The sequence below is a fragment of the Populus trichocarpa genome, chromosome 3, assembly GCF_000002775.5.
Source record: "Populus trichocarpa isolate Nisqually-1 chromosome 3, P.trichocarpa_v4.1, whole genome shotgun sequence".
In the NCBI taxonomy this organism is placed as follows: Eukaryota; Viridiplantae; Streptophyta; class Magnoliopsida; order Malpighiales; family Salicaceae; genus Populus; species Populus trichocarpa.
In genome coordinates, this window is record NC_037287.2 from 13,070,304 (window position 1) to 13,083,860 (window position 13,557).

Here is a 13,557-nt window from a genome sequence, read left to right on the forward strand (position 1 = left end):
TTCGTAATTCAAGAGCAAGATTCCACTTTGCTTCTGCTGCATGTTTTTGCTTTGTCTTCTTTTCTCTGTTTAAATTATTGGGCAACTTCAAATTAGTCTCCGAGGCATTTCAGCTACGCCACGGGCAGTTGAGATATCTGAAATTAGAATATAATATTCGGTTATTGAGTTGATCAGGTTAAAAACATTCAATTGATTTATAAAAGTAAAAAAAATATTGAGATTTTGATTGTTAAATCAACTGCATCCGATAAAATAAATAAATAAAAAAGTAATGACCATAAATAAACTGAAAAAATAGGCGATTGCCAAAATTAAAGGATAGTATTAAAAAAAGAGGGATTCCGAGTCAAACCAAGTCAATCTATTAAATTCAAGATCCGAGACATGAGATCGGGATAACTCTATAAAATAATAAAATAATAATAATAATAAAAGATGATACAGAATTAATTAAATGTTGAAGAATCAAACTAAAATAAAATAATTAAAAAAAGGGTTTAAGAAAATAGCGAAGCTTACTCAAAATAATTCTCTAAACTCGTGACTCAGGTCATTATAACGAAATTATCCCATAGAAGATAAATTTAAAAAAATAATGGCTAAAAAATATTAATAAATAAAATGCTGAGAGATGAAATTAAAAAAAAATCTAAAAATACATAAAAAAAAAGAAAGATAAAAAGTTTATTGCAAAACCCAACTGAACCAAGCGGATTGACCATGAACCTTGTAACTTGATGCCTAAGCCATGTTAACGGGGTCAAGATCTTGGGTTGATCAACGACCGATTAGTTGGAGGAACATCATGTCAAAGCCCGTTAATTTTTTTTTATTAAAATAATATTATTTTTATTTTTTAATTGATTAAAAAATCAAGTGATTAATTATGAGAAAATTATGTTAAACCATATTAATTGTTTGGTTATTATTTTTTTTATCAAAATAATATTATTTTTACTTTCTGCACAATAAAAAATCCGATTGGCTTCGGTAATCCTGGTCATTCGACTAGACCTGTAACCTAGGACATGACGATGGTCGACTCCCGCACCATGTTTTAAAATCACGATCTAAATATAATATAAAAATAATAAAAAAAACTAATCAATAAAATCACCATGTCCACTTAAATAAGATATTATATTATATTTTACCTTGTAAAAAAGAAGAAACAAAAATTCGAAATAAGTTTGTGTAATCTTCCTTTGACCACCTCTTCCTGCGTGTTCAAGCCTTGACATCATATCTGGTTCGACCCCCGGAGCGAGAAGAGCTTTCACAGCAAAATTCAATGGCCAAGGCTTGACCACCCCCCAATCAGCACCCTTTTTCCCATCTTCATTGTCAAGGACTAATCTCTCTTTAAGGCCTGTAATGCTCCAGTGATTGAAAAAATAAAAATGACATCGAATTTGGAATTATTACAGAAATCAGAAAATTTAAAATACCAAGATAAGAGAAATATAGTACGGTTTCATAGATTCAAGTTACAAAAGAGTTCAATAGCCTGTTTTTTTTTTATTATAAATGTTTTTAAAAAAATTTGAATTTTTTTCTTCAAATTATTTTTTTATGATTTTAAATTGTTTTCATAAACGGGTATAAAAGATATATTTTAAAAAATATATATATTTTTAAATAAAAATATTTTAAAATATAATTGCTATCATGATGCCGAATAGTACCCTAAAGTAGGTCTTAATAATTAATTTTGAGCTTGGAAACTCTGAACGCTTTGTAGTCATTGCCATGTTATGGGTCTCTAAATCATCGTCCCGTATCGGTTCAATTTGCACAAATTGAACACCGAGGTTACTAAGAGTTGTGTTAAATCAACAATATATGTTTTTTTTTACTATCAACTGTTTTCTTGGCTTTTACTTATCAAGCTGAATTATGAATTGTTTAGCAAAGTGTCTTACGTCAGAGTTTAAATAACATCAATAATAATCATTTTTATAATAATATGATCAAATTATCGTTTTTTTTAATATATCAATAATATAATATTCATATATGTATTATTCATATAGATGATATCCCAAATTATTATAGTCACAAGTAGAGTTCTCGAGTTAATATTCGATTAATCAATTCATCCTATTAATTTTATTTATTATTCATAATAAAGATGATTGATAGTTTATACTTGGTGCTTAATAGATTAAAATGACTTATGATTAGCACCTACAAAAGATCTCTTTTAATAGAAATGGAGACTCCCTGATGTTTAAATAAATATCCTTTTAAAATGAGAAAATACAATAATATTATAAAAAGAGAGATGCTCTGAAAAATATACATGTAGTATAAAATGAAAATTATGAATATTTCTTTTGAAAGTCTCATGATGTATTTATAACTCATTGATTCTGTCATTTTATGAAGAAAAAAAACAGGTTGGAGTGTAACTTCATCTTCATGATATTTTGAGCTGCATTTCACTCATTTTATCCAATTAAAAAATGATATTATAACTAGCCATAAAAGACTTTCACACATGTCCAGTATTCCTGGGGCTTGACACGCTGTCAAGCCCAATACGCTTTTACTGAAACATGCTTGTATTTTAGAAAATTTATACTCGTAATTTTTTTGATCTAGTATTTTTTTTTTGTAAAAATATAATAATAAAAACTTAGTTCATCACATGTATTTTATCTTTATATATAAGATCAAAATATTTTATTTTTTAAAATAAAATTAATACAAAAAATATTCTTAAGAACTTCTATTGTCTCAGTATGATCATAAAGTATTTGCTAACAATTATTCTCATTTAAAACAAATACAAAATTTATCATTAACGTTATGTTATATTACTTGAAAATAAAAATTATCATACTTTATAATCAATTTTATTATGCATACTGAATTATATACATGGCCGCAACGAAGCAAGGCAATTCTTGCTAGTTGTTCTTCGTTTTATTTTCTTGTAGAGTAACATCAGAGACTCAAATCAGGGGGGAAAAAGGAAGCATACTCAAATTCAGTGGCGGAGCCAGAGTTTTTAAGATGAGGGGGCAAATTAATAACAAATACTATATGACTTTTTAATATAACTTTTCTTCGAAATTGATTGAGTTACATAACTTGAAACTTTAAATGATTTTTCATCCTCAAGGTATTTACGCTTGAAATACTTGTCTAGTGATATGTTAATTTAATTGACGAACCTGCTGGTTTTTTTTATTATTATTAGTGTCTACATAATAATTAACACAACTACACGATAATTCGTTGTTAAACAATAGTCAGTTGAATTATACAATAATTCTAAATCTTTCATATGAAATTCATAGTAAAATACACATCAATTCATCAAAACTCATTTCAATTCATATCTATATGCATATAATAAGTATGTTGATTAAATTATACTTAATCATTTCTAGACATTTAAATTATTTCTAAACACACACACAAAAGTTGTATGAACTCACCAAGTCAAATATATGAAACAAGTTTTAATACTATATTCTAGTTTCAATTAAGAGAAAATACCGAGAGAGAAAAATTGTAGCTTATAGAATTTAAACCCATGCCTCTCCTGAGTCCAAGCATCTCATTAACAATTAATTACAAACAAATCTATGATATAAAATGACAATGTACATTGTAAATTAAGAGACCTCAATTAATAATTAATCCATGATTATAATGAATTAAAAGATCTCGGTTAAATAATTTCAATAATATACTCTGTCAATACAAGAGATGCCAAGAATAGTGGTTTTGTATGAACATTAATTTATTCATTTATAATAAAAAAGAAAATATTTAATTGATTAAATCAATAAATTTAAATATTTATTTTGAATACATTCATATCAAACCCCCTAAATTATCATAAATCCCAATGTTTGTAATGATTAATTATAAAAGAATATAACTAAAATTAGATAATGAAATAAATTAAAAAAAATGAAAGAAATTTACCTCATAAAGCAAAAAAAAAAGAAATTTGCATGAGAGTGAGAGAGGCATGCAATAACGGATTAAAATAAAAAGAAGCTCTATGTTAATTAGTGAAAGAAAAAAAAAAGAATTTTTTTGAGTAAATGAGCTGTACATAAATATTATATATTATATTAAAATATAATTCAACAATAACTTTCCATTTTTTTCACTTTTCCGTGTATCAAACTCTCATCAACCTATTATATTAATATTCTAATATTATAAATATATTTAAAAAAAATTAAGGGGGCAATTGCCCCCTTTTGTACTTACGTGGCTCTGTCACTGCTCAAATTTAAGCTATAGTTTTCACAATCCATTAATTTATGGGTTTTAACCTTTATATCAGCATAAAAAATATTTAATGCTTTTTAAATGTATCAAAATCAATGTGAAGGATGATTTTTAAAATTGGTAAAAAAACTTAGTTTTAGTCAACGCACAAGGTAGTTAGATAAATAATACCACATAATGTGGAATAAAAAAAAAAACTCATTAATTTATCAAAAAAGAAAAAGAAAAACGAAAAGAAATGGTTCAATTGATAATTCTTTTATTCGATAATAAAAAAATTATATTTAATTTAATTTATATATTAACTAAGAGTAAATTTATTTTCTGAATTATTTTAAAATTACATCTGATTTGATATATATTTAAAAAATATTTAATCAAGTTTAATAAATATTGTCCTTATAAGGTTTTTATAGGAAGTCCAATTGATAGCTGAACCGGCGGTTCTGCTCCACTTATAAAAACGACTTATTTTATAGTGTAATATTATATTAGTTATTAATTATAATTTAATTTTTTAAAAAAGATATAACTAAAACAATTCTATACTCTTATCGGGTCATAAAATAAAATTTATATTTTCTTTTTATATTTATTTATTTAAAATAAATTTTACAAATATTATTTTTATCTAGCTCCGTAAATTTTTTCTATAAAATTCTTCTCTCCCCGCTCACCGCCTCTCATTTCACAAAAAAGAATAAAAAAAATGGCAGCCTGCCGCTCTACCACCACAATCTCCCTCTCCAGAAACCCTAGTTTCTCCACCACCAATCCCAAACCTTCCCTCTCTTTCCTCTCTCCTCCTTGTCTCAAACTCCCTTCCATTCTCCCCTCCTTCAAACCCCTAACCTCCCACGCCCCACCTGACCAACTTCTCTCCATCCCACGCGCCACGGCCGCCGCCACCCCCACCACCACCCCCACCACTTCCTTCCACGGCCATTGCTATGTCGTCGGCGACAACATCGACACCGATCAAATTATCCCCGCCGAATACCTTACCCTTGTCCCTTCCAAGCAAGAGGAATACGAAAAACTCGGATCCTACGCTTTAATCGGACTTCCGGCGACTTACAAAACCCGATTCATCGAAGCGAACCAAACGAAAACGAAATACTCGATCGTGATTGGGGGCGAAAATTTTGGGTGCGGGTCTTCGCGTGAACACGCACCTGTAGCGCTTGGTGCAGCGGGGGCAGCTGCGGTTGTTGCGGAATCGTATGCGAGGATTTTCTTTAGGAATTCAGTTGCGACGGGAGAGATATATCCGCTTGAATCGGAAGTTAGGATTTGTGAAGAGTGTAAGACTGGTGATTTGATTACGATTGAACTTGCGGAAAGTAAGTTGATTAACCATACGAGTGGAAAGGAGTATAAGTTGAAGCCTATTGGTGATGCTGGTCCTGTTATCGAAGCTGGTGGCATTTTCGCTTATGCCAGGAAGACCGGAATGATTCCTTCCCAAGCACCATGATTTTTCTTTTTATGGTAAGAATTTCAATAATCTATGCAATTGTTTATGAATATTACACACAATTGAGATTTGAAACTGCTGTTATGTGATTTCTCTTCTAATCTTATGCTGTAGGTGTTACTTTTTATGTTCATGTTAACTTAATCTTTGTTTATTGCTTTTTTTTTCCTGTTTGCAGGGTTTTGTGTTGTGCTATTGAGGATTTCGTTGATGTGTCAGGAGTAGAGGCGACTCAGCTTTCTGATTCTCGCGATCAACTTCCTATATCAGGTCCTGTATTAGAACTAGAATAATTTCCTTGTTCTATCTGTGTACTCAACTGCTCATGCTGTCCTTCATGTTGAGCATTTTATTGGAAGTAATTTAATGACAAGTGAATAGTGCGAGAGCGAACACATGTTGTTGTTATTTTAGTGATTTAAGGTTGTTGAAAGTTAAATGTGCACTCAAACTTGTTTTTCAATGTCTGATTTCTGAGATGTGTTTCACTAGTTTTTGTTTGCTATTAATTGAGATTGTAGTTGGAGTCATTCAAGGAGTTGATCTTAAAAACCCTGTTGTACACGTTTTATAGCTGATATTGCCATAGGAGCCATTAGAGACTCCCAAATTGGAGTCATTCATGGTGCTATTTCTGTCATTGGTCGATTGTAGGTATCAATGAACTAGCTTTATTAGAGTTCTCGCATAGCTGACAACTGATAAGCATCTTAATCGGAATGGATTGGAATCTCAAGATTACAGTTTTGCTTGGAGACCTGTGGAGGTATTATGCTACTGATGTAATCTTTGCTCGCTTTTATGATCTAGGCGTCTCCTTCATAGAAGGTTAGCATATGAATGACAAAGATTACATGGCTGGGCGTTGGCCGGGCTCTTGCTTTGTCTGTCAGATGTACTGCTCGTGCGTCATTTGGAGAACCCTGTAACAATTACCAACAATTTGCAGAAATTTCAAGTTCTCCGCTTCCTTTTTGACGTAAAAGAATTGCCGCGCAAGTGTTAAGGGCTCTAGGTTATCTCTTGTCCTTAATTTGATTCCAGACTGGGTGGGTTTGCTCGCCTATTTCTAAACACACTCATCCAGTGGTCTAAGGTGGTCACTGGACCACTGGTTAGACAGGGTCAACAGGTGAAGCCCAATGTTATATCTTAAAAATATTATGGTTTAGAAATGTGCAATAAAATGTCTGTAGCTTGGTGAAAAAGTAGGCGCTTAGAAAGACGTTTTTAGAGTTCGACTTTTTGACACACTTCACAAGATTTCATTGTTTCCTTCTCAATCACAAGCAAAAGCCCACGAAAGTACTGGATCAAGAGACTCATAAACCATGCAGTTTAGTGATAAGATTGCATTGGCACAAGGTTAAAATTTTGGCGAGATTTTAAGGGAGTAAGATTTGAAGATGTAGTGTTAATGGTGTGAAGTATTAATAATGTTTAGCATGAGTTGAAATAAATAAGGATAAAAGTGGATTTCAATATAAATCAAATCAAAATTTACTTGAAACAAGATTATTAAGAACTAGATGATGTTAATACTTGTGGTCCGAAAATGTATGTGTAAAAGAACAAATATAAATTAATATTAGATTTTAAAATAAAGGAGGGAAAGACAAATATATCGAAGTTTCTCCCCTCAAATTTCCTTTACCCCCTATAAGGTTAGCATTTAAGCCTTATTGTGGTTAAATATTATCTCTTCCCTTAACATATTTCCGCCCCCATATATTGTGCTAAACACATGCAAATGGGTTAAAAATCTCCCATATAATTTCCTCTACCCCAATGCCAAACATATTCTTAGGCTCAAAAATATAAAAGCTTTTTTCCCCTCTCTATCATCTCTTGAAAATAGTCACAGTCACAATCACTGATTTGCACTAGGGTTCGAACCTTTGGAGACCTATTTCGAGTGCAGCGGCCATCATGGCAAGGATTTGCTCCCATTTTTTCTTATTTCAAAGCACGACCGCACCGTTTATACTTGCCATTTTTATTTTCTTTTATCCTTTTCCCCAACAATCAAAACCCTTTTCGTCTCCTTTACACTACTTATCAGTGGTTCTTTTGTTATTTTTCATCTATGTTTAACCCATTGGTTCATGTTCGGATTAGGCGGGTCATTTGGGTCGACAAAAACCCCAATCACGGCAGTTGAGCTTGAGTGGGTTGATGGCTTAAATGGGCGAATTAGAAATCCAACATTATCCAGACCCAGGCCACTGCTTCTCCAGTCTAACCATCAAGTCCAAACTGGATTTGACAACACTGATTCTAATCATCCTATCACCTATGGCCTTCTGCTAGCGACAATGGTTGGGACCAGGATAACTAACGACACTAGAATCTCAACGCAACACAACCCGTGTTCTATGATGCTTTGAGGATTCATCCCTAATATCTCTAATTAAGCTGTATTGTTGAGGTAATGTTCGGTTACTGTTTCAATTTTTTTTAAAAAATAAAGAGACAGGATAAAAATGCTTTGAGGATTCATCCCTAATATCTCTAATTAAGCTGTATTTTTTTTGTAATACAAAGGAGTTTGTCTGTGAATAGAGATTTCATGCACAGAACTAGCATCCCCTTTGTGTATAGCATACTACAATTGTCAATGAGGCAATCCTTGAACTAAACATATATTTTTTTTAAAATTGCTCAGTGTTTGTATTGTGAATTAAGAGCAATTTCTCTGCGATTTTTAATAATGCAGTGGTGATTCTGCCTTTCAACCTGTTAGATGACTTAGTGATATGTGGAGGGTGTTTTCGTATTTCTAACGGGCAGGTATTTTCTACCATTTCTCCCGTCCCTTTCTTTATTTTACATAGAAGAGAAAGGCACATAATCAACAATCCACCTTTCTCTAATCTCTACTATATATATATATATATATATATATATATTTTTTTTTTTCATTACCACCACACTCTCTCTCTCTCTATTTTTTTTCCTTACAGAACACAGACAAAAACAAATACACCACGATTTTGTCTGGCTGTGGCAGTTTTTTTTTTTTTTTTTATAAAATAAATTCATTAAAAATATTATTTTAATATATTTTTAAATTAAAAATACTTTGAAAAATAATCTAATCTTCAAAACAGGCCTAAATTTAACCGGTGTTGCTTTTTAAAAAAATTTGTTTTTTTTTTAATTATTCATTTTTGTATCTTGGTTTTATTGTGCTTGAAAGTTTGGATTTTTTCTGCATATAATTAATGGGTTTTTTTTTTTTTTTTTTTTTTTTTTTTTTTATGGAATGTACAGTTGAGATTGGCTTTGGGTAATAAGTGCATTTCAGGTTTTTTTTTTTTTTTTGGTTACTGGGAAATTTTGGTGGCACATTTGAGTTTTGATTAAGAATTAAATGAAACTCTTTTTGCAAAAGACTTGTTTTTTACGCTTGCAAATTGTCTACTCCGAATATTCGAACATCTCTCTCTCCTTTTGCTTTAAGTGCATTTCACTTTAGTTTTAATTTTATTTTTTGTTTTGTTAAAATTTGATTTTTTTTTAAAAGTATTTTTTTAGTGTTTTTGAATTGTTTAAATATTTTTTTAAAAAATATTATTTTAATATATTTCTTGATAAAAAATATTTTGAAAATTAACTTTTAACAAAATATTAAACACCTTGGTTTACAAAATACCACATTAGTTGTTCCTTTTGTTCTTTAATTCAATTATGTACACATACATGTTAATGTCAAAGAAACAAGAAGAAGATGTTACAAAATGACTTGATGATTCTAAACATTTTCAACATTAGGAGGCTGCTTTTATTGAAGATTAAAAAGCATAGCACTCCATGATAACGGATATCACCTTGCCACACGAAAACCATTGTATATAGTAGATTCTTCTTCTTCTTCTTCCCTCAAAGTCATGTATTTCTTTGAAAAAAAATATTTAAAGATATTAGTTCTTTCATAACTTTGATGGCTACGAGCCCACAGCACGGGTGGACCATGAAGCATGAAATAGAGGTCCCTGGTGGTTGAGCCATATGGATTCGTTCATATGCGTTGCTTTTAAAATTTGCCAAGGAAGTTTCAAAAGGTGCACATAACATAGGCTTCCGCCCCCCACTTGCAAACCGAGTTTTGAATCCATTAACGGCTACTTATAACGGCATTCTGATTGGACTCTCCCTCCCTGCAGTCTCTAGTCTCTACTCTCAAGTGTTTTCAATAAGCCTTGTAGAAGCTATTTCCAACCACTAGTTTATGGTTAGACTGTCTATATTAAGTATTGTTTGTGTGTGTGTGTGTGTGTGTGTATATATATATTATCCTTGGTTCATATACACTCTAGATTTTTCCATTATATAAGTGACTCGTAAAAATATGTGGTTTCACTTTTGATAGTTATGGTTCGGAAATTATTATTATTATTATTATTAATTTGAGAACAAGAGGTGTTATGGATCAAAATTATTTATATAAATGGAGATTAAATTATCTTATTAAAGATATAATTATTTCAGTAAAATGATATATTTTAAAAATAAATGGTTGCAATGATAATTGAGTTATAAGCTATTCCCTGTTTATGTTTATTTTTGTGGCTGAAAAATATTTTTATAAGAAAATATTTTTTTTATTGTTTTTAGATTATTTAATCTTTTGATATTAAAAATAAATTTAAAAAATAAAAGAGTTCGCTTTCCTAACCTAATTACTCAATAAAAAGGAAGAATAAAATAAAATTATCAACAAAGAGGAGAGAAGGCATAGGCAGCCAATTCAAATTTTCAGATAAAAACAAAAAGCGCCATTCCCCAAAATAAATAAATAAATAATACTGAAAACACTCACCCGTTCAAACTTCCTTTCCTTCCTTCCTTCCACCACTTTCAAAGCCATACATATTACATTGCCAGAAATTCCACTCTCAGCCTCAGAGAGAGAGTCTCAGTCTCTGTCACAGACATACAGACACACCAAATAGAGACGATCATCTTCTTCAGAGCTCAGACAACGCAAAATGTAAGCTCCTCCACCACCCGCTTACTCCTTTCATTTCATTTCTATAGAGCAGCAGCACCACCACCACCACAAACAACTATAAAAAAAAACGATGTCGTTTTCAACTGAGAAACCTTTAAAGAAGAAGAGACCACCAAGGTGGTCAGACTTATGGCTCAAGAACACAAAACCATTGAAACATGTTATCTTTGCCATGCAGCTCCAGTCCCTCTCCAACCCAACAACTCCAACACCAACACCAACACCAACACCAACACCGAAACACCAACAGCAGAAACAACAACAAACAGACCCCCCCACCAAATTCAAAGACAAAACAGGAACCCTAATCTCCAATCTCCCCCACATTGACCGCACACTTCTTTTAGGTGACGATCTCCTCTTAAAAATCCTATCTAAATTGCCAGATTCTCAGAGAAACCCTAATTCACTTGTTTGTAAACGGTGGCTTAATCTCCAAGGCCGTCTTGTTAGGTCTTTAAAGGTTTTAGATTGGGAGTTTCTTGAATCTGGGCGTTTACTTTCAAGATTCCCAAATTTGACCCATGTGGATTTGCTTAATGGGTGTGTTGTTAGACCCCACGATTGCTGTGTTCTGTTGAGTCATAGGATTTTTAAGATGGATATAAATTCTGGGGTTTCTGGGTTTTTACCAGATTGGCGTGTTTGCGAAGAGAATTTGTTGCCTGTTGAGGTTGTTGATAGAGGGCTTAGAGGGTTAGCCTCAGGTTGTCCGAATTTGAGAAAGCTTGTGGTGGCTGGTGCTAGTGAGATGGGGTTGTTAAGTGTAGCTGAAGAGTGTTTGACTCTGCAAGAATTGGAGTTACATAGGTGTAATGACAACTTGTTGCGTGGGATTGCAGCGTGTGGGAATTTGCAAATTCTGAAACTTGTTGGAAATGTGGATGGGTTTTATGGTTCTTTGGTTTCAGATATTGGGTTAACGATTTTAGCTCAAGGGTCTAAGAGGTTGGTAAAGATCGAATTAAATGGGTGCGAGGGTAGTTTTGATGGGATGAAGGCCATTGGACAGTGTTGTCAGATGCTTGAGGAATTAACTATTTGTGATCATCGGATGGATAATGGGTGGTTAGCTGGGCTTTCCTACTGCGAGAATTTGAAGACTTTGAGGTTTTTGTCGTGCAAGAGAATCGATCCCAGTCCAGGGCCGGATGATTATTTGGGGTGTTGTCCAGCTCTTGAGAGGTTGCATTTGCAGAAGTGTCAATTGAGGGATAAAAAGAGCCTTAAAGCGATGTTTAAGTTGTGTGAAACTGTGAGGGAGATTGTTGTTCAGGACTGTTGGGGATTGGATAATGATCTGTTTAGCCTGGCAAGAACTTGCAGGTAATGAGTTGTTTTACTTTTAATTGATTACTTTTGGTAGTGTTTTTAAGGCTTTCAATTATTTGCAGTCCTTGAGGGCACATTAATAATACCAGAAGCTCTTGAATTATTGCAGATGATCTTCTGTTAACATCCATCAAAGCTTGTTCATGCATTTTTAAAAATTGCAATAATTTGTAGTGCTCTGGATCATGTAGTTGAAATTGATAGTGAATCATTTGCATTTAACTGCCTGGCTGGAATGTGCCACACTCACACGCTTAACAGGTGCTGTTGGGTTTGAAGTTAACTGACATTGACACTGATTTTTTATTACTGTTAGATGCATCTGATTATTAGATTCTCCACAGCAATAGTGACTGCACCACAATTGTACAAGAAATTTATGCGTATCTTGTAATTTCTTAGTTTAACTAGACATAAGAAAAATCTCAGAGCAGATTTAGTTCAATTGGAAAAAGAAAAGAAAAGTGAAAAATAATTCATTGGTTCACCTAGACAAGAAAAAAAAAAACCCTATAATTTTACAGGGAACATTATTTTATAGTTTATTGACTGGTGTTTTGACATTTACTTGGATTGAATAATTTACTTGACAAATTCTTATAATTGGAAGACTATGCTATAGCCAGTTGATGTTGATGGGCAATCACTATAAGCTTACGTGGAAGTTTACATGTTTGAGATATAAGTGGTCGCTTGTAATTTATTTTTCAGGAGAGTGAAGTTATTATCTCTGGAAGGATGCTCCTTGTTGACAACAGAAGGCCTGGAATCAGTACTCCTTACCTGGAATGAACTTGAACATCTTAGAATAGAGTCCTGCAAGAACATAAAGGACAGTGAAGTCAGTCCAACCCTTTCAACCTTGTTCTCTGTTCTTAAAGAGTTGAGATGGAGGCCAGATACCAGATCTCTTCTCGCATCAAGTCTTGTGGGAACTGGCATGGGAAAGAAAGGTGGCAAATTTTTCAAGAAGAACCTACGCCTGGATAATTATACGCAGATGATTCACACAGCTACTTTTTGAGGGTTCCTGATTTTCTCTTGGAATGCTGTATGATCCCGTGATCATCCAATGCTCATGTAGCTGGTGAACACGATGTTGAGAGAGGTTATGTCATGCTTCTGTCTTTGCATGGAAAGGCAAGTGGATCAATTCAACTGTGAAGAAGGTTTGCACCATCTTCACTGCTTTCAAGTGCTTTATCTAAAGAAATACCTAGTTGTAAAAGTTAGGACTCTGCTTTTAAGATGTTATATTTGCCAACCATTCTGTAATTAGTCTAGATAACTGGTCATGTTATCTTCTGAATACGCAATGTACTGTCAACCTATGGCAGCTTATTCTTCGTTTCAAGATTGTTGATTTCTAGTATGCATTGCTGGGAAATTAATGTAATTACAGCTAACGTTATCAAGCCCGTCATCTGGTTAATTTAAGGGCTACGCTTCAGGCCTTGTTCAATTCCTAAGTTCA

General features: G+C 32.6%; 2 protein-coding genes across 2 annotated transcripts; both read left to right on the forward strand.

Moving 5' to 3' along the window:
- Positions 1 to 4,931: 4,931 nt before the first annotated feature.
- LOC7465501 (3-isopropylmalate dehydratase small subunit 1) lies at positions 4,932 to 6,200 on the forward strand. Its single transcript, XM_002303459.4, has 2 exons — positions 4,932 to 5,751; positions 5,916 to 6,200. Exon 1 carries the CDS (start codon positions 4,970 to 4,972, stop codon positions 5,735 to 5,737), a length of 768 nt encoding a protein of 255 aa, XP_002303495.2. The 5' UTR covers positions 4,932 to 4,969; the 3' UTR covers positions 5,738 to 5,751; positions 5,916 to 6,200.
- Positions 6,201 to 10,485: 4,285 nt separating this feature from the next.
- LOC7465502 (F-box protein At5g07670) lies at positions 10,486 to 13,455 on the forward strand. Its single transcript, XM_024596551.2, has 2 exons — positions 10,486 to 12,077; positions 12,795 to 13,455. Exons 1-2 carry the CDS (start codon positions 10,822 to 10,824, stop codon positions 13,105 to 13,107), a joined length of 1,569 nt encoding a protein of 522 aa, XP_024452319.1. The 5' UTR covers positions 10,486 to 10,821; the 3' UTR covers positions 13,108 to 13,455.
- The last annotated feature ends 102 nt before the right edge of the window (positions 13,456 to 13,557 follow it).

Coding starts and splice junctions, on each gene's coding strand:
- LOC7465501 (XM_002303459.4), top strand. CDS start 4,970: ATGGCAGCCTGCCGCTCTACCACCACAATCTCCCTCTCCAGAAACCCT.
- LOC7465502 (XM_024596551.2), top strand. CDS start 10,822: ATGTCGTTTTCAACTGAGAAACCTTTAAAGAAGAAGAGACCACCAAGG. Junction 12,078..12,794: donor AGCCTGGCAAGAACTTGCAG/GTAATGAGTTGT, acceptor TTTATTTTTCAG/GAGAGTGAAGTTATTATCTC.